General features: G+C 53.3%; 3 protein-coding genes across 3 annotated transcripts in view; all 3 read left to right on the top strand.

The window, feature by feature from the left end:
- Positions 1-686: 686 nt before the first annotated feature.
- On the top strand, positions 687-5517 carry ITPA (inosine triphosphatase). The gene is made up of 8 exons (XM_080407348.1): positions 687-844; positions 951-1008; positions 1091-1155; positions 2632-2705; positions 3535-3566; positions 4273-4388; positions 4921-4997; positions 5302-5517. The coding sequence occupies exons 1-8, from the start codon at positions 782-784 to the stop codon at positions 5420-5422; spliced, it is 606 nt and encodes a 201-aa protein (XP_080263474.1). The 5' UTR covers positions 687-781; the 3' UTR covers positions 5423-5517.
- A 448-nt stretch (positions 5518-5965) lies between these two features.
- On the top strand, positions 5966-11728 carry METTL13 (methyltransferase 13, eEF1A N-terminus and K55). Its single transcript, XM_080407328.1, has 8 exons — positions 5966-6283; positions 6633-7380; positions 8112-8311; positions 8920-9115; positions 9361-9504; positions 9696-9908; positions 10279-10410; positions 10952-11728. Exons 1-8 carry the CDS (start codon positions 6002-6004, stop codon positions 11224-11226), a joined length of 2190 nt encoding a protein of 729 aa, XP_080263454.1. The 5' UTR covers positions 5966-6001; the 3' UTR covers positions 11227-11728.
- A 144-nt stretch (positions 11729-11872) lies between these two features.
- DNM3 (dynamin 3) overlaps positions 11873-25591 on the top strand; it is a 192520-nt gene continuing 178801 nt past the window's right edge. The window contains exon 1 of the mRNA XM_080407327.1: positions 11873-18438. Within this exon, the coding sequence (XP_080263453.1) occupies positions 18098-18438 (341 nt within the window). The 5' untranslated portion in view covers positions 11873-18097. The remainder of the gene's footprint in view (positions 18439-25591) is intronic.

The raw sequence follows: 25591 nt of genomic DNA, 5'->3' as shown, positions 1-25591 counted from the left end.
GCTGCGGCTCTGCCGCAGGTGGAGAGGACTCTCCTCTCCCAGCTCTGGGACCTGGCCAGACCAGAGGGGAAGCTTCCCCCCGGGGGGGCCCGCTGCAAAACGAGCTTCTAGGGGGGCTGGAGGGGGCCTGGGTACGATGGTGGGAGAGCTCCCAGGACCCTGCTCCTTTGCAGTGAAGCACTGGGCGTCCCTGACCCGTTCCCCTCGGGCTCCACACCGGCAGCAGGGTCCACCTCTTGGCTCCCCAGTCCAGTTTTTGCTACAGCCGCCAGTTGGTCCCGCATCTACCTTAAGTTCGACGGAGCTCGGCCGCTCCTCCAGAGGAAACCTGCTGTCAGAAAGCGCAAAGACTTGCTAGAGGTCAGGGAGTGCAGCAGCGGAGCCCGGAGCACCACCCGCCGCCCACTTCCCGCCATCTACAGGTGATCTCCCTTCAAGGAAACCAGGGAGGGGGTTCCCCCGCCCGCGGCTGCCAGCCGCCGGGGAACTGAACAGGGAGGCGGCCGGGCCCGGCCCGCCGGGGGCCACCTGAGGCGGTGCGGGGTCGGCCCGTAGCGGGGACGCGACCCACGGGGACAGGCAGCCCTGCCAGCCGCCCCGCCAACATGGCTGCCCGCGCCCCCCTCCGCCCGCCTCTCGCGAGGCTGCGCGGGGCGGAGCCGCGCACGCGCACGGGCGGGTCCCAGCGCCCGCCCCCGGCGGCCCGGAAGCTCCTCCCCCTCGGGCGCCGAGGGAATGGGCGCCGTTGATTGGCGGCAGAGCGCGTAGGCGCGGGGTCAAGATGGCGGCGCCGGCCCGGCGGAGCGTGGTGTTTGTCACCGGCAATGCCAAGAAGCTGGAGGAGGTGGGAGCGGGGCGGCTGCCTGGCGGCGGCTGCCGGGGCCGGGGTCTGGGTCTGGGTCTGGGGTTTGGCCCTGACGGGCGGGTTTCCCTCCCTTCTCCCCCCGCAGGTCACGCAGATCCTCGGGGACTCCTCTCCCTACACGCTTGTGGCGAAGAAGCTGGACCGTGAGTTGGCGGTGGGGCCCGGGGGGACGCGGCGGCGCGGCGGGGCCGGTCGCCTCCTCAGTGCCGGCCTCTCTGTCCCCAGTGCCGGAGTACCAGGGGGAGCCGGATGAGATCTCCGTGCAGAAGTGTCGCGAAGCTGCCCGGCAGGTCGCTCGCTTTCTCCTTCCCCCTTGCTGCCGGGGGGGACGGGGTCCCGGGGGACGGTCAGGGGTACAGTTGGCCTGGCCTGGGGGGCGGCTGGGGACCCTGGGGCTGTCGGGGTACATCTGGCCTGGCCTGGGGGCAGTCAGGGTCCCTGGGGCTTTGAGGGGAGTCAGGGGCACATCTGGTCTGGGGTGGGGGGCAGTCAGGGTCCCTGGGGCCTTGAGGGGAGTCAGGGGCACATCTGGCCTGGGGTGGGGGGCGGCTGGGGTCCCTGGGGCCTTGAGGGGAATCAAGGGCACATCTGGGCCTGGCCTGGCCTTGCTGCACTCCCGTTGCCTGGCTGTTTCTGTCACCAAAATGGGGAATGAGAAAACTCCTTAACAGCAATGTAGCATGAAGAAGCAGGCATTCTTTATTGCAGTGCTGGATGCATGGGCACCTGTGCATGTGCCACCTAAACATGCATGCCGTATGTTTCATTCAAACAAAATGGTACAGTCCACCCTTATGTTTATGTATTACATTTCTTGGGGAAATCGTATATCTTTATGCAATAGGCAGTACTATGTTAATTAAGCATCCTGCATGCTCCTTACATGTATCTCTCAGTCTCCTAAGGGGTCTCAAACAATAGTCGACCCTATTGTTACAGCTGAACAATCACTGAACCTTAATTTACTTCCCTTATACGGAGAGTCTAAGTTTGTTTCATTAGTTACCTATACAATGGTCTCCTCAGCTACTGTATAGTCTCCTCGGGGATTATAAGTTTTAAATGACTCTTTCTCTCTTAGCATGAAATTACACAACTAGGATTGGTTAGCAGTCTCTCTGCAGTGATACACTGAAAAAAACAATATAGTTGCAAAACTAAAGCTATATTACATGGTAACGTTTCTGGCCTACGCTGTGTGATGGTGAGTTCTCGCTGGTGACAGTGTTTTGGCAGTCCTGCTGCTGCTCCTCCGGCCTCCTGTGGTTTTGAGCAGCAGGACAACATGGCAGTGCCTTCAGTTCAGCCCCGGAAGCTGTGAGGCACAGAGTTTTCTGTCAGCTGGAGCTTCTGATGGATCAACTTCTGGAGTGATCTCTGGGATGGGTGTCTTAAAAGAACCAAGTGAGGGTTGGGACTGAAGGGAAATGCAGGCATGCCTTCAGGACACAGGCTTTCCTTTTCCTTGTCCCACCATTCCTGTCCCTCAGGAGGGCAGGGGGTTGTTCAGCTCTGCTAGTTTTTTTCCATGTGACATTTCCCCCTACTGTTCTTTAGCCACTCTGGCCTGTCTGGGGAAAGCATTGTTTTGATTGTGTCTGTCTGGTGTGGATTGCCTTTGAGGTGAAGAGCTCTAAGGGCTGGTGATTTTTTGTGACGTCCCTGTTATTGTGGAAATGTGAGAATAGGATTGAACAAGAAAATGGGTTTAGAGGCAGGGCCTTCCTCTAGATCTAATGCTTCTATCTCTTGGGCTTTCACTGTAGGTTCAGGGACCTGTTATAGTAGAGGATACCTGCTTGTGCTTCAATGCCCTTGGGGGGCTTCCAGGACCCTACATGTAAGTAGGAGAGAGCTTGCTTCACCTTTTGTATTCTGGAGTTAGGAGCACAGTCTGGCAGGGTGTGCTTCACGGGGGTTCTCTGCGTGCCAGGAGCAATAGGGTCGGGGAGGTGATTACCAGTCTGTGTCCTCGGCTTCATCCTGTACCCCAAGGGCTGGACTTTGTGAGCCCTGCTGTAAATCACGATGGAGGATGAGAGATACAGACCTGAGCTGTTGGCACTGTCTCCTGATCTACAGTGCCGGCTCTTGTAGCCAGCTCGGGAACCTGGCCGCACAGCAGGCTCTGTGTATTTCAGGCACCATGCATTTCAGCAAGACTCTGGGATCAGTGTCCTATAGGGACTGCTTTAATCCAGCAGATAACAAGGTTATTACATTACAGTGTAACTCCTCTAACAAAATACTGCCTTAGCTCCTGGAATGAACTTGGTGTGATTAATTCTTCCAAACTCTCTGCTGAGCTAAGCAGAGACATAAAAACTTTATATGGGGAAGGTGGTGCTAGAACTGGGTGTAAGATGTGCACAGGTTGAGTTGAGAAAGGTATTTTGGCATGTCAGCGCTCATGAGTGAGAACTGAGTTATTTACTTAGTCATCAGTACTGCGATAAATTAAATACCCTGCTGCTGTTTTCACTGTGTCCCATTTAGTTTAAGAGCTAAGTCTTTTATTATTGGTAAATAGTCCAGAACAAGGTGATTTGACAGCAAATTTAAGAGGGGTTCAAAGGACTGTGAAAGTGTAGGCAACAATGTCTCAAGGATGTCTGTATTGCTGAGAATTAATAGCAAAAAGGAATTTTTCCTCTGTTCTTCCCCTCCAGAAAATGGTTCCTGGAAAAACTCAAACCAGAAGGTACTGCCTCCCTGTTCCTGCTCTGCATGTAACTCAGTCCTTTCCAAATGAAATGGATCCCTTCCTTTGCTGGGTTCTGCTGAATGTGCTTGCCCACTGTGCTGCCCATTTCATAGCTGGCTCCTTTCCCATCTGTCCAGCTCTGTCCCTTCGCGTTCTCTCCTTGAGCCTGTTCTGTGCCCTTCATGGGATGTTGTTTACCCTGATAGCCTTAGCATCATCCCTAGATTTCCAGACTCCTGCTTCTGCAGGCTGGTGGCAGGGCTTGTGGGAACTTCTTGTTCCTGCTGCTCCCTTTGGTTTCTGTGCAAGCGCCCCCTCCACCAATGCCCACCTCCCCTGGCATGCAGTGAGTGCATATTAACAGTGTGACTGCAAACCTCACACTGGTGTCATGAGCATGAGCGTTATTCATGCTAATTCAGAGTGGGCTTTAGTCCTCTCCGGTGCTGCACACTTGTTTGCTTCTGCTACCAAGTTAATAGCGGGGCCCGGCAGCTCATGCTGTGCTGGATCTGAGGCCCTGGCTTCAATCGTATGAGGGACCCAGCCAAGAGCATCCTTGTGCCTGAGCTTTGCCACCTTCAGGAGTTCTTCCTCTTCCTCGTGGATGTGAACATGGAACACTCCTCGATCCGTCTCTAGGTGGGTGTGTTGCTCTCCGAGGGAAAGGCAGTAATGCTGGGATCCTTTCTATGTCGCTCAGGCCTGTACAAGCTGCTGGCTGGGTTTGAGGACAAATCTGCCTACGCTCTCTGTACCTTTGCATTCAGTACTGGAAACCCAGAGGAGCCAGTGAAGCTGTTCAAAGGCCAGACTCATGTAGGTGGTGTGCCTGGGGAACAGGCTGAGGGAGGAGGGCTGTAATGTGATTTTTGTAACAGCGTTTGCACAACTTTAGTGGCCCCTGGGTCACTGAATGCCCTTGGAGCTTCTCTGTGTTGAGAACAGGCTGAGGGAGGATGCAGTTGGTGGGCAGTGGGTGCTGAACACTGCAGCCTTTTTGCCCAGCTGCATGCACTGAACGCTGTGTGCTACCTCGGTCTCTTCAGTCCCCTTGTCTCTCTCTGGCAGGGTTATATTTGAGTGCAGCTGTTAGCTTTGTTAATTGTGTGTGTGGGTAAAGGTGCTGTCAACATAGAGCAGCATGATGGAGCACTGAGTTTGGGGCTAATTTTAGTCGCATCCCAGGGAGGTGCTGGGCAGGAGGGCAGCACCGCGCAGCGAGCCTGTGGTGGCCACTGCAGCATGAGGGATGGCTGCATGTAGCTCTGCAGTCTGTGTTTGAAATGTGACTGCAAGGGAAGTGCTGTGAAAACATGGCTGACGGGGCTTTTTTGCTTTCTTGTGACAGGGGCTGATAGTGGAACCCAGAGGCCCTCGAGATTTTGGCTGGGATCCCTGCTTTCAGCCAGATGGCTACAACCAGACGTAAGTAGTGTCTTATTTACAGCTCTTTACATCAGAAAACCCAGGGTAGAGTTTGTGCGGCGAGGAGAACCTGCTTACAAGGGAGGGTGGCAGGGAGAAAACTCCCTCCTGGATCTGAATGTGGTGGGTTATGGAGAGTGCCTGGATCAGGACGGGGGTTGTTGGCTTTGCCACAGTGTCACTGCAGATGACCCGCTGGAGCTGAGCTGAGTGATGGTGAGCAGAAGGGGTGCTCTTGGTGACTGTGGGGGATGCATGCTGTAGCATCTCTGCTGCTGAGGCTTGTGGTTTCTCTCCCTTCCAGCTACGCCGAACTGCCCAAGGCAGTGAAGAACTCCATCTCGCACCGTTACAGAGCGCTGAGTGAGCTCTCTGCCTTCTTTCTCCAGAGCAACTCGACAGACCCCCACCCTGGTCCCAGCTAGCCTCCCCGGGCTGCCGGCACCCTGCGCTGTCCGTGTCACAGCCCTGGGAGAGCTCTGCTCCGCTGTGGGCTGCCATTAAAGCTGTTCTTTTTGAAGCCACTGGTACCTTTTTCCTCCCGCCCTGTTTTGTTGCTTCAGAAGTGCTACAGAGCCCAGCAGATCTGGATTATTTAAGCTGCAACGCTTGTGCCGCAGGGGTGGCTTGTGCCCTGGCTCCGGCCGGGGTGTTCCCTGCCGCCCTTTGTGCCTGGGGAAAGCAGGGAGGCCACGACGACGCCGAGTGCTGGGGCTGCACGTACGCCTGCGGTGGCAGCACCCCCGGCTCCCGGGGCCTCCCCCCGCTCCCGGCGCTCCCCGGCTCCCGCGGGCCCAGCTCCACCCGCTCTTGGGGGCGCGCCGGGGCCGCTGCCCTGCCTGGAGCGGCTAGCCAATGGGAAGCGGCCAGGGGAGCGGCTAGCCAATGGGAAGCGGCCAGGGGAGCGGCTAGCCAATGGGAAGCGGCCAGGGGAGCGGCTAGCCAATGGGAAGCGGCCAGGGGAGCGGCTAGCCAATGGGAAGCGGCCAGGGGAGCGGCAGCCAATGGGAAGCGGCCAGGGGAGCGGCAGCCAATGGGCTGCGGGCCCGCTGTGCCCAATGGGTGCGCAGCGCAGCCGGAAGCGGTCAGAGCGCGGCGGGACACGTGCGGCGGCGCCGGCGCCGAGCGCGGCCATGGAGCTACTGCCTCGGAGCCCCGGGGAGTTCGGATCAGCCCGCTACTGGGAGCGGTTCTTCCGGCAGCGGGGGAAGCGCCCTTTCGAGTGGTACGGGGCCTTCCCGGAACTCTGCCCCGTCCTGCAGAAGTACGTCCGGCCCCGTGACAAGGTGAGCCCCCGCTGGTGCCCCCGTCGTTCGGCCGAGCCTGGTGCCGCCGCGTCCCAGGGTGCCATAGTGAGAGAACAGGAGAGACCCAGAAGCTGCACTGGCATGGGGAGCTGTGGGGGTCCCAGCACCCAGATCATCTCCGAGGCGCAGCAGATGCGTCGCTTCTGCACCCGTGTGACTCTTCCATATGGAAATGTTGTCTCAGGGCCATGGAGAGGGGGGTTGCGGGTGCTGTGGGTGTGGTTGTCACAGAGGGCTGGTGGCCGTGGCTGATATTTAGTTGTAAAACACTTTATGGCATATTTCCAGGGTGTTCTCCCTATCACGCCGCTCTTGTGCTGCTCCCCAGGTTCTGGTGGTGGGCTGTGGGAACTCGGAGCTGAGCGAGCAGATGTATGACATGGGGATGTGCGAGGACATCGTAAACATCGACATCAGTGATGCAGTGATCCGACAAATGCAAGAGCGGAGTGGGAGCAAGAGGCCGAAGATGAGCTACCTGCTGATGGACATGCTTCAGATGGACTTCCCTGATGCCCACTTCCAGGTGGTGCTGGACAAAGGCACGTTAGATGCCATCCTCATCAATGAAGAGGAGGCCACTCTAGCCAAGGTGGACAAGATGTTTGCTGAGATCAGCAGAGTCCTGCAGGTAGGAGGGCGCTACCTCTGCGTCTCTTTGGCTCAAGCCCATGTGCTGAAGAAAGCAGTGGAATACTTCTCCCAGGAAGACTGGGTTGTGCGTGTCCATCAGGTGGCTGGCACCGGGGACAAGCAGCAGTTTGTCCTACCAGTCTTTGTCTACGTCATGACAAAGTTCAGGAAGATCCCTGGCTCAGCTTTGCAGATCCTGGAGATCTGCCCTGAGGAGCAGGACAAGCCGATGCGGGTGGAGAGTGCGGAGCAGCTGGTGGCGGCGGTGAAGGACAGGCAGCATTACGCCCTGCTCTGCAGCCAGCTGAGCAAAACTCCCTGCGGGGAGCAGGTTTCTCTGGACCTATGTGACAAAGAGAGCGGGAAGCCTCGCTACACGCTGCATGTGGTTGACAGCCCCTTGGTGAAATCATCCCGGGACAATCACTTTGCCATCTTCATCAGTGAGTACAGCCTCTCATGCCTGCAATGAGATGGTGCACTGGCCAGGAGCTGCAAAACAACCAGCAGTCCTGGCCCTGCTGAAACTGGGGCTGGAGAGGGGAATAACCTGCCTGTGCAGGGTGCAGTTGATGTTTTAATCCTGGCTTTGTGGTGGGATGTGTGTTGGCCTGGTGGTGCAAGCAGAGATCTGGCACTCAGCTTGCTGGCTGAGTGGATGCCCGTCTGGCAGCAGAGGGACACTGCCTGCCCTGTCTCCAAGTTAGTGATTCCTGCCTTGATGCTGGTGACAGCTGCCATAGCACATCACTGCATAAAGCCCAAGCGCAGCGGTCACATCCAGAGAGGTTTTGCTGGTCTGTGTGGGTATCCTGACTTTCCAGGGCCAGGCCGCTCGGGGCTGTGCTTTGCTCTTGCACCTTGCAGAGTCATGTCAGGCTTTGCCAGCAACATTGTTCCCTGCCTGCAGACCTGCAAAGTTGGGGCATAGCACAGCCTGGAGATGGGTCATGAGGCTGTTGGACACCCCCTTCTTATGAGACGTGGCTTTTCCAGCCTCCTGCATGAGCCTGCCCAAAACAGGGATGGTCCTGGCTCTGCTGACGGTTGCAGAGCACAGCTCTAGGCATGCAGTGGTACTGCCTTGTGATGTCTTACCATTCCCTCTCTTGGAGGCGAGGGCAGTCACTTGGGGACTAGAACTGGCCCAGGCTGATGGCAGCCTCTTCTGCAGTCCCACAGGGCAGAGAAACCGAGTGGCTCTTTGGGACAGAGGAAGGGCGGAGGCAGCTGGCGGCCAGCGCGGGCTTCAGGCGCCTGGTCACTGTGGCCCTGCACAGGGAGCAGCACTACGAGGGTATGGCTGGCATCCAGGCGGAGCTGTCAGGGAAGGTGATGGAGCTGGCCCCGCCGGGCCTCCCTGCCCGGCAGCAGGTGAGCCCCACCGCCTGGCACCCTCGCTTGGCTTCCCCAAAACCAGGGCATTGCTGGCTCTCTGCCAGCAGAAAATCCCTCTTTGCCAAGGGAGACCAAGCTGCAATGCATGAGCTGACAGCCTTGGTGGGGAGGAGATTGGCCTCAGGTGTAGCTCCTCTCAGTTTTCCCTCCAGCTGGCTGCCTTTGCTTGGAGGCGGGATTTGAGGTGCCTGCATGGCAGGATTTGGTGTGAAATCCTTGCCCTCCAAAACCCAGCATCCCAGGAAAACCAGGCATCCTGAAACCCTGAGAGCATCCAGTCTCTCCTTAATACTGGCTTTAACTTCCATCCTTTCTGTCTTCTTCTTGCCCCAACTCTCCAAACCTGAGCTCTTGCAAGAAGTCTTTGGGGTGTTTGCTTCCTTACCCCAACACGCATATGGGAGGGGAGCTGGTGTCCCACACACTGGTTCCCGGCTCCCCTGTGACTGCCTACAGCACATCCCATTGCTCCTGCACTGTGTCTACTTCGTCCTGGCTCTTTAGCCATGGGCAGGACAGCAGGAGTGCCAGGGTCTGTTCCTGTAGCCTTTGCTTCCTCATGCCAGTCCCTGTCCTTGCTGCAGGTGCCCTTCCTGTCCGTGGGAGGGGACATCGGGGTGCGGGTGGTGCAGCACCGTGACACCAGCCCCCTGAGTGGCGAGTACGTCGTGGAGGATGTGAAGGGGGACGGCACCTGCTACTTCCGCCGCCTCATCTTCCTCTGCAACAGGAACGTGGTGCAGTCGGAGGCTCGGCTCCTGGCCCCCATGCCTCTCCCAGGTATGTGGGGCAACCGGGAAGGGGCAGGGTCCAAGGGAGCCTTTGGGGTGGCAGGGAGTGAGATTGATGCAATAAGCAGATTGTATACAATAAGCAGACTGCTGGGACCTGCCTGCCTTGTCCTGGAGCAGCTCTGGGAGTGTTTTTACGCTCTGCTGCTTGTCTTGTGGGTGGGGGTGGCTAGTCCCCAGAAAGCACCCCTGTCTCCCACCTTGCTTCCACAGCCAATGCCTCCTGTTTTTCAGGCCAGAAGAAGCGGAGGAAGGACAAGAAGAAACCCAGCCCCCCTGAGCCACCTGCAGCCATTGACAAGAGCTACCTGTGCTGCGAGCATCACAAGGCCATGGTTGCGGGGCTCTGCCTGCTGGGGGACCCCAACCCCCTCCCAGGTGACAAGGCCAGCAGTGGGAGGCTGTGCTGGGGGCAGGCACATGCAGGTCCATGTGTCCCAGCTCCTTGGGGAAAGGCTTTCCTGGCCGAGGTGCCCCGCGTACCCTTCCTGAAGTGGTTTGGGGCCAGCGGGTGGACGAGCAGTGGAAGCATGGCCTCTGTTGGCTCACTGTGTGCTCTCTGTTTGCAGGAGCCGTGCTGGCAGTGTTGGTGGTGGGGCTCGGTGGGGGCAGCCTGCCCCTCTTTGTCCATGACTACTTCTCACAGGCCAGTGTGGCTGTGGTGGAGATCGACCCCTCCATGCTGGAGGTGGCCACGCGCTGGTTCGGCTTCTCTGAGGGTGACCGGATGAAGGTGCACATCTCTGATGGCCTGGACTATGTGGCCAAGCTGGCGGCTGAAGGTACCATCTCACAGAGCACCCCGCTGAGCCTAGCGGGTGACACGCTGGGGACCGCAGTCTGGGCTGCTTTCACGCTCTTCTTCCCCTCCCCACCCATCTGCCATGTGTCACGAGCTCCAGCCTTGCCCCAGGTCTCTGCAGCTCACAGGCCTGTCCTTGCCAGTGTGTATGTGGGACCTTTGGTTTGCTGCCTTCCCCAGCGCCAAGGGCTGCTGCTGTGGATTTCATTTGGAAAGAGAAACCCCAGGAGAGAGAAGCGGCCGTAACGTGGCAGGGGGAGCCTGTTGACCACCTCATCTGTTGCCTCCCCAATGTGTGTGGCTTGTCTCTTGTTCCATGGGATAACAAGTCTCTGTGCTTCCTCCTGCAGCCCCAGCCCAGTGCGATGCCATCATGTTCGATGTGGACAGCAAAGACCTCACGGTGGGGATGAGCTGCCCACCCCCAGCCTTTGTAGAAAAGCCCTTCCTGCAGAAAGTTAAAACCATCCTCAAGCCAGAAGGTAGGAGGGGAGATCTGGCCATGTCCCTGCAGCCAGCCTGGCTGGTCCTGCACAGGGTTTGAGTAAGGAGCCTGTGCCACCATTTTTCATCCTGGAGAACAGCAGCCGCGGCTAGGAATGCTGTGTGAGCATAGCAGCCACGGCCAGGATTACTGCGTGACATCCGCCGCTCCTGGCAGGTCCCAGATCCTGGTGTTTCAGTGGGTGTTGTGACAGCAGGGAGCAGGGTGGAGTGGGTGGCCTGTGGCACTGCTGGGTCAGGCAGGCTGAGACATCCTGGGGGGCCAAGAAAGGCTGCAGGAAGGCAGAGGGTGTAGGTGGTACCTGGGAACAGATCGTGTGGCCACCCACGACCCATGTGGTGGCAGGTACGTGGAGCTGGGCCAAGGGCAGCGGGGTGATGCCGGTACTCCTTGTGCTGTCATGGGGGAGATGTTTGCACCAGCGTGGCACAGATTCAGCCGTGTTCCCACAGGGAGGTGGGGAGCAGGGAGCTCTGCATGGGCTGGTCTGAATTCCCATCCTTCTCGCCCTGCTGCAGGAGTCTTTGTGCTCAACTTGGTGTGCCGTGACGCCCAGCTGAAGGAGTCTGTCCTGGCCACCCTCAAGGAGGTCTTCCCACTGCTCTACATGCGCCGCATTGAAGGAGAGGTCAACGAGATCCTGTTCTGCCAGCCCAGCCCCGAGGGCCGGCGGGACCCCAAAGAGCTGGGGACACGTGCTGGGGTGCTGGAGGGGGCCCTGCAGCAGACTGGGCACCCCTGGGACAGCTCGTATGTGCTGGCAGACATGCTGCAGGCCATAGAGATCCTCTGAGAGGGGCTCCGATGCCACTTGAATGAGAGAGAGGTCCTCATGTGGGTGCTGTGGCCCCGCAGCGGAGGGGTGCCCATGGCTGGGACTGCCACCCCTGGGGGGGCTGGTGCTGGCCTGGGTCTGCCTGAAGGATGGAACTGGCAAGGGAGGACGCGGCCTGTGGCGTGGCTCCCTGGGAAGGGGTCCAGGCCCGTGGAGAGCTGTGCAGCCCAAGGGGCAGCACTGGGGTAGTGAGGGGAGGAAGGTGCTTTGGGACTGGCAGGGCCGTGGGTTAGGGTCTGTTGCCATTGCTTTCCTGTTGTAGGAAAAACATCCCTCTGACCATCGCCTTCCCCTCCTGCACAGCTTCTTCTGATGCCGCCTCTCCCCACAACTCCAGCATCCCTGATCACTGGTGTCTGTGCAGAGTCCCAGCCCTGCCCCAAGCCTGGCTGTGGATGTGTGGTGTGGGCTGAGAGCTGTGAAAATAAAGTGCTCAGGGCTGTTCTGAGGCCCGCAGTGCTTTGCTAGGCTTATTTCTGGAGTGCCCAGCACCCCTAGGAAAGGTATGGTCACCTCTGCTCCTCAAGGGTACGTCCTGGGGACAAGCAGCTGCCCCTTGTACTTTGCTGCCTGCTCCACACTCGCTTTCCTGAAGCTGACACCACCATGTGCCTGCCCCTCGTCTGGATCTTTCCAGTCATTGCCACTGGGTCCTGGGACCTGTAAGCCCCTGGGCCCTCAACCCTTCTCCCCCTTGCCCCCCTGGGCCAGCAGGGACCCAGCCCTGTGCTTGGCCCCCTGGGCACCCCAATGGGCTCGGCCAGCTGGTGCAGGTGAGCCTTCCTGCAGGATGAAAAGGCAGCAGGAAAATACCCATCGGGGTGTTTCCACAGCACCCCATTCCTGCCCAAGTGTCTCATTCTGTCTCTCCTGAGGGTGTCGCAGCCTGGTCCCTCCCTCTGAGGGTCTGCTGAAGAGCTGACCTGTGTATTCCGCCTGGTTACAGAGCAGTTGCCCTGCTGGTGTCCTGTATTCATCAGAAGTCGTTTGAGGGGGGGGGGGATTGTCTTTCTCCCCTGCAACAGCTGGTACCAAAATGAGTCTGAGACATGGTACCAACGTGACTGGCTTGTAGACATCAAGGTGACAACATGATTGGGCACTGTGATGCTTTGCCAGTGATGCTGCACCCCCACTCCCTGCTTCCTTCTGCCACTGGCACCCTGAGCAAGGACATCTTTCTGGCAGCTGCTTCCTTAAAGCAAACCTTCCCCTGCCACCTTTCTGCAGCCCAGTGGGGTAACAACACCAGAAGCAGCACCAGGGGGATCTGACCTAGCTGTTGGCATGCAGGCAACAGCAGCCACATCTTGGCATGGCTGCTGGGGCCACCTCACCAGCTTTGCAGCTGTGTCACCCTGTCCCAGCAGGGTGTTGGTGTCATCAGCCTTTCCTCCAACAGCAGGGGCCAGCTCTCCTCCACCTCCGGGAAATCCTCCTTTGTTTGGAAAGCTGAGTGAGAGGGTGCATGAGCCTGAGGGTCTGCAGTTTGCCAGCCCTGTGGGGGCTGCAAAAAGGGGTGCCCCAAGGGCTCTCACCCCCTGAACCAGTGAGGACCACAGCCACTGTGCTGATGTGGGAGATGGGGCTGTTTGTGCCCAGGAGGTGCTATGGCAGCCATGCCAGCAGCAAGCACGTCCCTCTGATCACCAACCCTGGCTATATTTTACTTTTAATTTGCCAGCAGGTTCTGCTTTAGAAGCTGCTCTGTTCAGATCCCTTCTCTGATGTTCCCTGCCTTATTCCCCTTCACGGCGAGGGACAAAGTGGTGCCCTACTTTTTCCCTGGGCTGGCCTGCTTCTACGCAGAGGGAGTAGATGCTTTTTTTAAATAAGTGCTTTTGATGGTTCCCAGGCGCTGGAGAGCAGGGCTGGCCTGCTTGCTGCCTCAGATAAAGAATGGCAGCGTGGGTGCATGCCCCCTGTGCGCTGCTCACTGCCCGGCTGCTCATCTGCTGCAGTGTGTTCAGGGCAGCACGTGATCACTGGTCAATGGGAGAGATGAGGCTGGAGCTCAAGCTGGGTGGAAGTCTGCCTGCCCCCATGCAGTTGGTCTCTAAAGATTCTCTGTGCTGAGCACTTTTTTTTTGAAAGATAACTATTATCCATCCAGCTTAGCGATGGCAAATTTCTCAACTGGATCAACAGTGCTGCATTTAGTCTATTTTTAACTTAGTTTTCAATTCTCAACATAATTCCAATGACATAGGTTTGTGTGTGTGCCCTTTATTTTACCGAAACCATCTCCTTTCTTCTCCAGGAGCTCATACAAAGGCTGCGTTCATCCCTCCCTTGTCCAGTCCTGCCTTTCTGTTGTGCTTCCTAATCACTGTGTAACGCCACATCCTGGTGGAAAAACAAAAGCCATCTATTAGAAAGAATATAAGGATGAAATCTCATTACATTGCAGCTGTCCTTGCAGCTACTGACAGCCCTACAAGTTTAGTCTGGAAATATATTTCAGCTGGAAAATTGGTAAATTCATGAGTGCTGCAAATACCTGAAATCCTCCTCTGCAGGTAAAATGCTCCGAGGCTGGAATAATTGGTTTGTGGTAAATATTTCTCTCCTGGCAGCCAAAACATGCAGCTAATGTATATGTTTGGTGACTGTGTTTGTTGCGTGTTTTGGCAATCTACTCATATTTACATTCCTTACTCTTCACTTCCTTCCTTTGCAGCGTAGGCACGTTGTAAGTGGCAGGATAGACACAAGCGCTGCTGTCACTTAGCAACCTTTGCTGGCTTTGAGATGCTGACTTTTTTCCTTTCTGGATTTCCCAGCACAACAAGAGACAGCTGCCTAGATCATCGCATGGCTCAGGCCTGAGGCTGTAGCCAGCTGGGGGTCCTTTGGTCTGGTCCAGCCTGAATCCCTCTCTGAGCATCACATCTGTGTCCTGCTGCCGCCCCAGGGAGCGAGGCACTGGGGAGCTGATGGGTCAGCCCTGAGCTTTGTGAGCTCGGGGGGAGGGATGCAGCTGGTCATGCCCAGCCATGGGGGCTCTCTGGCCCAGGGTCACTCTGTAGCCAGGCAGGTGGCAGGATGGAGATGCTGGGGGGCAGGCAGCAGTAGGCTGCCACATGTATACCCTGCACGGTATAACCTCCTGAGGGGCCACAGCCCAGATCTGCTCTGCAGAAGGACTGGAAGTGGCCAGGGTCTTGGGAAGAGGGTGGAGGTGGATGTAGGACGTACTGTCACCATCTGAAAGTACACCAAGCAGCTGGGAGAGACTTTTGCGGTAATAAAAGCTGCAGGGACTGAGTGGGGAGGCTGATTCCTTCCAGCTGGGAAGAGCCCTGCTGGGGTGAGCCTGGCCCTGCTGGCTGGGGCTGCTGCTGCTGCTGCCTGGGCATGGGAGGGTCACAGCACAGCAAGGGCTGCATCAGCCATGTCCTGGAGGGTGGAAGCACCTGGGAAATGTTTTGTCCATGAAATCTTCCCTTGAGGAAGCACTTGGCTGGCTTTGTGACCAAGGAAACAGGCGTGCTGCCAGGCTGCAGCAAGGGCATACAGCTCTTTCCTGGGGTGCTCAGGGCTGCAGGGAATGAGGGCTGCAATGCAGCACGGTGGCCTTTTTTGACCCTGCAACTGCAACTGCATGCACCTGACTAAATGCAGCTGAAGGTCACAGGGTGGGAGACAGGCCACCATGCCAGACGGGATAGGGATTGGGGTACCACTGTCCTGTGACCCATGAGTCAGCAGGGCCTGCAGGGGAGAGGCAGAAAGCGTCTCCTCTTTGCAGGGTGAAATGCTGCAGCCACTGCTTCTAATCACAGCTCTGCAGCCTCTCTGACTTTCTTTCACTGGCTATAATTCTATTTTTTTTGCAGCTTCAAGGTCTGAGCTCTCCTTCTGGCAGATACACAGCCATGATGCTGACCGGCATCTTCCTGCCAGCACTGCAGAGCCAGGTGCTGCTGAGAACCTGGGACCCCCCCTGCACGGGGCTCCTGGCCCACCTCCTGCTTTGTGCTGATCAGCTGCCTGAGAAGCTCTGCAAGGCTCTGGGTTTGTAACTGAAGCAAGAAGGAGGTGAGGAAGGTCCCTGGAGAGAAGATCAGGCGTGAAGGAGCCTGCTTTTTATAAATGCTTCCTGGGGGGGGGGATGCATTCTCATCTGTGCTCTGCTCCCCCCCCGGGGTCCCGCCTGCTCTCCTGGCAGGGGAGCGTGCCTTGCTCTTTGCTGCAGGCATTTGCAAATCTCCTTTCTGGTAGTTTATATATAACCCATTTTTCATGAAGGGAATCGCACTGGTGTGTGTTTATAAAGCAGCCTGGGGACCTGATCCAAATGTCCTCAGTTTTAATGTCACGTTGCCTGGTTAGGGAGAAGAGTCTATGGGTAAGTTTGTGAGCTCAAATGCTACAGCTGCATGCTGAAGCCAGATTATTTTTGCCATACATTTTTCTGGAAGTTAGGGCAGGACAAACTTGCTGTCTGTACGCCTGATCTGAATTGACTGGAGACTCCGACAGGGCTGGGGGCCCCAGGCAGGCTGTGCTGGAGCTGGTGACATCTGGAAGCGAGCGGACCATGCTGATGGAGTGAGTGGGGCTGGTGTACCACCCTGGGGAGCAGGGCACCCTTCCCACTGTGCCAGGGAGAGGTGGTCAGCGGAGGTCTTCTCTCCTTGCCTGGCACGTGGCAAAAAGAAAATTATAAATACCATGGGGCATAACTGAGGGCAAAGTAAAAATACAGCAACACAGCTCTGTGCTCCTGGGGATCATACCTGGTGGTCCCCAGGAAGACAGTTTCTTGCACAGCCCTCTGATGCTTTGGTTTGGGCCTTTTTTTTCAGGTTGATTCATTACAAGAATCTTCTCAATGGTGTCTACTAGTACTACCCCTGTTTCCTTTAATTTAGCTGCTCTGAATCTCAACAAATTCAGAAAGGCAGGCTGGGGTCTGCGCTGGGGGTTGGAACAAGCTGCCTGGAGAAGTCAGAAAAAGCAGAGACCTGAAGCTCAGTGCCCTTCCTCTCTTCTTCACTGCTCTCTTGAAGTTGGAAAAATGAGCACCCTTGTGATAACACAGGCATGCATAATGAAAATTTTCGTGATTTTTCTAGGAGGTGGGAAATCTATACTTGGCAGCTTGTGGCTTTTTTCAGGGAGGGGGGCAGGGAAAGTGATTTTTGTAAGTGATGGAGTCACAGGGTGAGTGTGGTCACTTTGCAGCTTTAACTCTGCTTCAGCAGATAAAAAAAGTTTGGTTTGGAATCTTCCCAGACGTGGGGGAATATCTCAAACTTTTCCTAATCATAGACATTTTCTTATTTAATTTTTTTTAATTGTGGAAGCAAACATGTAATTTAAAGACCTAATGGAAAAGCCAGTTCCCTGTGTTATCATCTCCCTGAGGATGCGCATAGCCTTGCTTCCTAGGCATCGTGTCTTTTCTAATCTTCATTTGTCTCTTGTGGAGATGCGATTCTATTGCCAGGCTGCTCTTCTACTGATCTTAATTATTTTACTGAGGCAGCACAAAGTGCTCCGACACTCAGATAGGCCCGATTTGGCCAGAACACGATACTGTTCTTCCCAACTTCCAGCCTCTGCAGAACCCATGAACTGGAGGAAGGCCAGGCAGCTACTCCAGTGCCTCCTGGCATAGCCTGCTCGCTCAGGAGTGGAGAAAAAAACTAATCATGCTGCTAATTGGCATAATTATGTCAATAACCCCTGGGCCCCATCTAGACAGAAATGATCGGAAGGCTTTTCCCAGAGGCTGTGGTGCTGGGGAGGTGATCTAACCGCTGTGGCAAAACCGCTGCTGGAGAAGCCGTCTCTGTGTTGTGCCAATTAAAAACTTTTTAGCCAGAGTGAGAGCAAACTGTTCGTTTGTTTCCAGGGTTAGCAGTCAGGCTGTTGTAGAGAGTAATTTTTTGCACTTATTGAGAGCTCTGGCCAAGAAGTTTTGATAATCCTCCAGATTGTTAGTATCTGTCAGCCCGTGGGATGTTTGCAGTTCCCTTTTGTTTTGCTTTTCATGCTGAGCGAGGCCAGTGCCTGCTGTAACACAGAGGATAACTTTTATCACTGCAGGACTCCAAAGCCTCTGTTTTAGATATTGTGTTGTGACTGCTGCCAGTAATCACAGATAAATCTCATCTCTGTTGTTCGCCTGTGCTTTTAGCTCAGCCTCGGTATGCATTTTTAATTGAGCTCACCGCAATGATGTAGCTCGGACCTTGTTGTCGCTTCCCAGCCTGTTCCTGAACCACCCACCTGCCACCAGCCCTGCCAGACCCGGCTTCTCCGGCTTGCCCCGACACGGTTCCGGCGAACGCGTGTTTGCGCCTGGCAGCGCTCCCACCCGCGACGGAGCGTCGGTGCCGTTTGCCAGGGCCCCTCATGTGCTGCAGGGATGGATCGTGGTTCCCACTGCTCCTGTTCCCATCGTGGGTGGGAGGCGGGAGGAATTAAGCCGCTGGGATTGCTCCAAAATACCCTGCTCGGCAGATTGGGAAGCGCTGAAGCCAGCTGCCTGCCAGGTCCCATGCCGGCAAGCGGGACCCAGCTCCTGCATGTGCTCCCGGTTTGGCCGTGTTCCCGGTTTGGTGCCAGAGCGTAGTGGAAGAGCACAGGCAAACCTCGGCTGGGTGCCGGAGGGTGGCACAGCCAAGCACGGCCCTGCACCCGGGGCTCACAGGGGGTGCTGTGGACCCTTCCTCTAGCAGGATGGGGCAGCCGGCTGGGGTCGGGGCTCCCGGAGGAGAGGGGCAGTGTGGTGGCCTTGTGAGCTGATGTGTGGACCTGGGCCCAAGGGGCCCAGCCGGCTGCTCCCTGCAAGCTGTTACTCGGTGCCGGACCGCGGATGGGGCCGCCGCCACCATGTGCAGCGAGGACCCCCAGCCCCGCCGCGGGCTTTGCCCTGCGGTCCCGCACCGGAGGTGGGGGCGTGGTCGAATGGTGGGGCGTGGCCTCTGCGCGGAGCCCCGCCCCCAGCCGGGGGGTGGCCGCATGCGCAGTGCGCTGCCGTTACCTGTCAGCGGCGGCGGCGAGCGGCGGGATGGAGGGGCTCATCCCGCTCGTCAACCGGCTGCAGGACGCCTTCGCGGCGCTGGGGCAGAGCTGCCTGCTCGACCTGCCGCAGATCGCGGTGGTGGGCGGGCAGAGCGCCGGCAAGAGCTCCGTGCTGGAGAACTGCGTCTCCAGGTGAGGGGCGGCGGGCACGGCGCCCCGTCAGCGCCCCGCGCGCCGCTCCCGCCGGCGGGCTCTCCCCCCCCCTCCCCAGCTCCAACGGCCGCCGCGCGCGCCCCCGTGGCGGCGGGGGGAGGCCGGTTGCCAGCGGGGATGGCCGGGGGGGGACACCCGCCTGTGCGGCCCCCGGGGAGGGCGAGGCGGGCCCTGGCACGGCGGCAGCGCCCTTGCTGTGCGCGCTGCGGGGAGCCCGCCGCCCCCCCGTTGTGCCCGGGCTGGGGGGTCACCCCTTGTCTGAGGGGAAAAAGGGGCTGAAAGGCCCAAATCCTGACTGCGCCGGGGGCTCGTCGGTTCAGGGGGTTTCACATCGCCGCTGGGGCTTCGAGCCGTCCTAATGCGCGGGTGGGTGCTAGCATCTCTAAAAATTCCTGCCAGGAGGAAGGGGACGCCTTCCTGTGGTGCTTTGAGCGGGCAGGCTGGGTCCTTGGGGATCTCCTGAGGTAAATGTGAACTTCACGTGCTGTTTCATGAAGTTCCTGTTGCCTTTGCCGCAGAGAGCGTGAGGGCTGCTGGCGGGAGGCGGTGGTTTCAGAGCGGAGCTGCAGTCCTTAGCCCGTGCATAGGAACAAAAGTGCTGTTGTGTGTCAGCCGTCAGGGAAACTTTCGCACATGGAGGTCTTCGTTAAAGGTAATATTAAATGCTGTGTCTTGCCACAGCCTGGCTGTGTGTCAGTCTGCGATAGCTCTTGATACGCAGTGTTAAAATACTGTTGTTCCTTATCGCCACTTCAGACTTTATTCTTACTGTGTGAAATGTCAGTTCTTCCTCTTTTCTGCTTGAAGACTGTAGCTAACTGCCGATGTTGACAGTACTGCCGATCTCTCAGGTTTAGAAAGTGCAAGTGAGATCCTCAGAAATCACTATTGGCCATCAAATTGCTACAGTTTTCTTTAAATGAGTCTTTTAAAAGCATTATTGTAACCTTTTAATCGGTGTGTCTATGAAGCTGTGCAAAGCATGAGTGCTGAGGAGGAAAGACATCTTCATCTTTTCTTGTCGGTAAAGCTGTTTTGGTCCCTGTGGCAAAGCCTTGTCTGGAGTGGCATCCACCTGGGCTCGGGACTGACTGCGGTGGGCTGTGAGCTGGTGGTGTTCTCTGGATCCATCTGTGCTGATGGAAGAGGTTACTGCTCCCAGATGCTTATCGCTCCTCTGCTAGACGGGCTGGCCCTATCTGATCTGCAGGCGGAGCTGTTCCGTTCAGCGCAGCACGATCCCTCTCCTGCCGCCTAGATGTGCCTGGCTAGAGCAAAATGTGAAGATGAGCCATTTGTGCTAATCTGGCCCATTTGGACAAGAGGCTGGAACCTGCTGCACAAGTGAGATGTGGACTTTTCTAGGAAGACTTATGAAGAAAAGCTAAGGGCGATGACTTTCTTCATCCACGTAGTTCTTCACCATGCAGCCTGCGGGTGCTGCAAGAGAGTCTCTTTGGAGAAGAGCTTACAAATGGCTACGAGGCAGCAGGGTGTCTTTGTCACATCGGATCTGTAATTTGAATTCTTTCAACCTGGTCTCGGAGCGCCACATCATTGTTTTATGCAGTAACTTCTTGAGATACACCACTGGCAGAGTTGTAGTACCTCCTGACTTGCAAACTCGGAGCCTATTGCAAATGTGACATTAAAATGCATTACTTCGAAGCTATTCCATGAGACTTAAGCAACTATGTTGTACTCATGCCTTTCCTCTAGACCGAGTGAGTATGTGTGGCCAGCAGATGTGTACTTGCTAAGCTGTGAGAACTTGATTGTGAACCCTCAGAACCAGATTAATGAACATCCATGGGACTGGAAGAGCATTTTGCTTGTCAGATCAGCAGACACAATGGTGTGGCTCTTTTTAGTGAGCCATAGGACATTCCTGGTTTTATGGGATAATGAAGCTGCTGTGTGCAAAAAGAAGTTGATTGCCATATTAAGACAGATGTGGATGCATATACAGGTAGCATGTCTCATTGTAGACATGTGTTGCACTCGTTTCTTTTTGTTAGAGGCACATTGCATAATGTGTGATTAACAGGGTGAACGTTAACTAATAGTAGCACAGCTTTGAAACTCACATCAAAATATAACAGTCCTAGCATTGCTCGGAAGTTTGAGCATTAATTCTCACATTTTTTGGTTTGGTTTTTCTTGTGGTTTGTTTTTTGTTGTTGTGTTTTTGTTTCTGTTGTTTTTTACCACATGAGTCATTATCATCAGTAGATTTTGAACTCTCGACCTTCAGAGAGGCCTTCAAGATCTCCTCAGGAGTAGCTGTAATTGGTAAGAGGAAGCATGCTATCCTCCACGTGGAGGGCAGGGACTTGCTACAAGCCAGCTGTTGGTTGACAACCTGAGTATTTGTTAAGTGGAGTTCTAATGAGGTTAGTAAGGTTAACTCTAGGATTAAACTGCTGTTCTCTGCTGCCTGTAGCCACTAGACCTTTGTGCCTGTTTCAGTCCTCCATGGGGTCTTTGGTTGTGCAAGGATGACTTTTTTTTTCCCACTTGGACAGAGGAAATCTATTTTTTAGCTTGTGGGTGGTATCAGAGTAGGAGCTTCCTTACAGAGCCTAACCAACCAGGAAACATGCTGGGCTATACTGCGTTACCCACCATTTAGTTTATGCTTTGCCATAGTTTTTCAGAAGGGTTGTGAGAAATCTGGCTCTGGCATAGTTCCGTGGGCTGGCAGATGGTTCTGGAAGTGGGATCCAAGTCCTGTGATTTCTGAAACTGCTGAGTGACACGCATCCATTGCTGTCCCCAGGATAGCTTGTTTAGGTGCACACAGCATCTTTAGTTACTCACATCAGTCAGTGAGTACATTGGGATTAGATTGCATGTTTCATCTGCATTAGAGCTGGTGTTGCATGAGGATTGATTCTGTGTGTTTGCTTGCTCCAGGAATTTGTGACGTCCAGAAATACTTACGTCCTTGTAGGCTGGCTCCCAAGGCTGGAGTTTGGGCAGTGTCAAATCTCTCAATGTAGCTGTTACTGTTACTATTTGGGTTAGCACCTGCTAAGGTATTTGGAGAGTTTGCTCTTCGCTTACTGCTCCTCTGTGTGTAAGAAGACTGCTGCTTTTGGTCATCAAGGTTTGTGTTTGAAGGGTTTCCTCTCAGGATTCTGGTTATATTTAGATGGGAACAGAGATTCCAGAGAGCACCTGAGGACAACAGTAATTTCCATTTATGGGTTAGACCTTCATGTGTTCCTAACGGGAATTCGTGGCACTTGTTTGAGGAAATGGTATTGACTGAAGAGCAAATGTTCTTCCTGCCTGATTCTCTTTGCCACAAGAGTAAATGTGCCCTTAAAGTACTGACCTGGTGTTTGAAGCAAAGAATCTAGTGCAGTCTTCTGGTAGAGTTTGGTGGGAGAGAGACTGAAAAGTGCCAAGGGGAGTCAAACATCTAATACGAACAGATTGCCAGTGGGGGACAGGCACTTCGCCTGGTCTTAGTCCTTCGCTACAGTTGAGTACAGGACCATGACCTTATACGTTGTTTGTGCTTTTTAAACATCTTGCATTTGATAATAATAGGGTTAGTTAAAACTAATGGCAGGAAGCAATCCTTGCAAACTGTATTTGGAGAGAAAGCATTTTCTCTTATTTCATATGTCCAAATGGGCCTTTAAGATAACTAAAGGCACAGATGGCAACCTACCTTGTCAGGGCCTCTTTCTGCAGATTTGAATCAGAACCTTATTCTTACAAATAGCTAGAAATTAATAATTAGATTTCAAAGCTGAAAGCTCTTTCTTCCCAGCTTAATATACTATAAACTGCATGTGGCCAAATAATTGTTTTATAAGAGACGTGTACTCTTGTTCATAAGCCTGTCAGTCATCATCAAACAAGCACTTTCGTTTTAAGAGCCTGAGGTCTGGTTTTGTAATACAGCTTTTTCATCTGAGACACTTTTGATAATCTTACGGCTGATGCATGTTGTATAGCTATTTATTATGACACATGTACTATTTTTTCTTTTCTCTCCACCCCCCCACCCCCCAAAATTACAATTCCTTGTGCACTCAGCTCATTCTTTTTTGCTTGAGATGGCGGTTGTGAAAAGACTGCATTGAGTCATTAGGGGAAGAGAAAGGACTTTAAATCTGGCTGTTGAAACAGAGAATTTCTCCAAAGAAAGTAGACATGTACCTAGGTTATGTGCTTCCTGAGGGAGATACAGTTAAAATTGGTGCAGAAATTTTATTCTTTTAGTTACTAGTCATCAGCAGAAAAACTTTTTTACAGATTCTCTCCTTTTGTGAAACAGGCATGAAAAAGCTAAGCAGCTGGAGATCCAAACTGAAATGTGGCGCTTTGTATTCCTTTTTTAATCTTAAGGATCTTCTGGAAATGAGAATCAGCCACTCCTTTTCCTGACTAATTAAGCCATTGTACAGCTGTATTGAGTGTATTAGTCTAGTTATCAAAATATTCTGGTACACTGAAAGCAAGAATTGTTTCTATGTATTCCATTGAATAGCAGCAGAAGCAGATGAGACAGTATCTCCTTTACATTTCTTCCCCAAATATATTCTTACGTTTAGAGGCTGCAGAACAAACGTGGCCATTTAGGTGGGATATAGATGGCCTAGTTCTGCCCTTAAATGTAACTCTATTGTGGATTTTAAGTTTATTTTCTTGAGAATTGATATATGCAAACTAAAGCAAATGTGTAATTAAAACCAGAAACGTAAAGAAATATGCTGGTTATTCCCTACCCTCACCCAAAGTAAAGTAAAAGTTTTCCTCTAAAACTGCTTTGAGGATCCGTGTCTCTTATTTCTGGTATTTAAATTTTACCAACTGAAAGATTTCTTCTGTTTTAAGAAAAGCTTTGCTCTGTAATGAGGCATAGTATTGTGAGCCCTGACCTGTATTCTGGCATTTAAGTTCAATGTATCAAGCAGTTTACAGATATGCTAAATCAATAAGTAACACTTTAACACTTTTGTAAAGAGTACCAGCGAGAATACATATGCATTGGGTCTTGGTATAACTTTGGCATACTATGTACAGTTAGGGCATTGTAGTGGTTTGGTGAACACAAGTTTAGTATTTGAAGTCTGAGACCTAGACTTAAGAAAAACCTCAAAGCCCTGCAAAAAGTGACCCTCAAAAATCCCAGTCTGGTCTTGAGCTCCTTAGGAGGAATCAGTGCTACAAATTCAGTGGCAGTTGCTACTGGAAGTTCAGTCCATCAAGGTACTGAAGGTGACTGCACATCTCTGACCGTTTTTAAAGGTGAATCATCATCTAGTGAGAGGTTTGTGTGGGTTTTTTTCTTTTTCTTTCAGACCATAGGTATTCACTTCTTAACTAAGTTTCCTGATTCTTAATACAGAGACAGTTCTGAAAATTCTGAAAATTCAACAGATTGTCTGACTCTGCAAGCTGTTATATAACGTTATAAATCCCCATACTTGCTGCCCTCAGGGACGAGCCTGTACCCAGGGTTTTGTAGTGTTGAAATCAACAAATAACAAGCACCTTTGTTGTCTTGCTGTTTCTTGATGGGCATTGCTCCTCCTAATGTTTCAAGCTTATGTTATTTTCTCTGTAGATGAAATGGCAAACAAGGCTTTCCAGTTCAGATAAACAGATGTTAATAATATGATTGTTTAGACATTCACCTGTAAACATAGGGAGTGATGCTGCTATGGATTACAGTTGTGAAGTAGAAGTATGGACACTGTTGTCTTTTCTGCCACCGATTTACTGTATGACCTCAAACTTACCTGCATCTGTATCCACATGTATATGCCTCGATTCTTTACTCTGCCTTAACTGTATGTAGAATTTAGATTTTTATTCCTTTATTTTTAAGTTGCTTCTATTTCTAAAGGAAGAGGTTAGCATATAATCTTAAAATCAATGTGTGATAACTGTGATTGTAGTGTAAAACTTGTTATGCATTTCTCTGCTTTGTGTAATGGCTGCTTTAGATATATATATGGCACCAAAACTGAGTATTGTATTCTGCTTTCAACAGCTGAGACGTAACAATGCTGCTTCTTCCCAAAAAGGGACCCTTGCTGGTGTTTAGCTTGTGCCTCTAACTTCTTAGTTGTTGAGAGAGTGTTTGTGGTATCCATCAGTTAATCAGTGAGCAAATTGATTATACTCCTTTATGTATTCATGGGTTTATTAAACAACCTCTGCCTAGATTGCAAGCATAAAGGGACAGAAGCCATTTTTGCTTTTTTCTTTTCTTTTTTTTCTATTTTTCTGTTTTTTAAAACAGTGCGTTTCAAAATAAGGTGGCCTAGTAAACAGAAGCCTGTGAACTCACCTTGTTTGCTATGCTGATGTGTAGTGAGTTACTGGGAATCCTTTTAATGCTGGGTGTCTGCAGTGTAAAGCCTGTAGTGTAAATATGCTGAGAACAGGAAATGAGCATTATTTAACTGTGACCTTGCATCTTTTTCTTCGGCAAGTTGCATTGAGATGAACAAGGCAGCATTATTGAACTAGAGAGGAGCAAAATCCCATTTAACTGCATGCTGGGCTTTGATGTACTGCCAAGTACTGTTGTCTGTGATAGCCTCTGGGATGCAAAGGAGACTCTAGCTGTAGATAAGAGAGGTTTTCAGCTGAAATGTCTAGTGATAATGTCAGCTTTTATAATTTGTGTGTGGAAGTTATGCTTTTAATTCATTACCTGGCATGGTATATCTGTATCCTGGTTCCTGTGCAAAATCACCATGATTTCATCCTTCACATATGCAGGAGATTTACTATTTGCTGTAACACAGCTAGGTTTCCACTCTTGTAGATGATACAATCGAAGCTAGATTAACCTTAAGCACTTGGTACTTTGTTTACTATGTACAGTGCAGATGCCTAAGAATGCACACGTATTTATTCAGTGGTGCTTAGCTATAGAGGGTGCTATATATATATGGTCTGTGTATAACTCGCTTGCAGAGAATGGGCAGGGCTCTGTGTGGCAAGCGTGAGAGCAACTGTAAGACTGACTGCTCTAGCCTCTGCTGCACGACAGTGGATGAAATGGGCTATGTTCCAGATCTGTTTGGCAGCCAAGCTGGAAGCTGCTGAAGAAATTTTAGCATAATCCATCAGAGGCAGTGTTATGCCCTTGCATGCT

The sequence above is a fragment of the Falco punctatus genome (genome assembly GCF_963210335.1).
Source record: "Falco punctatus genome assembly, chromosome: 11".
Classification (NCBI taxonomy): Eukaryota; Metazoa; Chordata; class Aves; order Falconiformes; family Falconidae; genus Falco; species Falco punctatus.
The sequence above is the reverse complement of the archived record's forward strand: the minus strand, read 5'-3'. Positions and strand labels throughout refer to the sequence as shown.

Excerpts from the sequence above, each read along its gene's own strand:
- ITPA (XM_080407348.1), top strand. The coding sequence starts at position 782 with ATGGCGGCGCCGGCCCGGCGGAGCGTGGTGTTTGTCACCGGCAATGCC. Across the intron at positions 1,156-2,631 it reads GTCGCGAAGCTGCCCGGCAG|GTTCAGGGACCTGTTATAGT; the intron begins GTCGCTCGCTTT and ends CTTTCACTGTAG. Across the intron at positions 3,567-4,272 it reads GGAAAAACTCAAACCAGAAG|GCCTGTACAAGCTGCTGGCT; the intron begins GTACTGCCTCCC and ends TATGTCGCTCAG.
- METTL13 (XM_080407328.1), top strand. The coding sequence starts at position 6,002 with ATGGGAAGCGGCCAGGGGAGCGGCAGCCAATGGGCTGCGGGCCCGCTG. Across the intron at positions 6,284-6,632 it reads ACGTCCGGCCCCGTGACAAG|GTTCTGGTGGTGGGCTGTGG; the intron begins GTGAGCCCCCGC and ends GCTGCTCCCCAG. Across the intron at positions 7,381-8,111 it reads TCACTTTGCCATCTTCATCA|TCCCACAGGGCAGAGAAACC; the intron begins GTGAGTACAGCC and ends CCTCTTCTGCAG.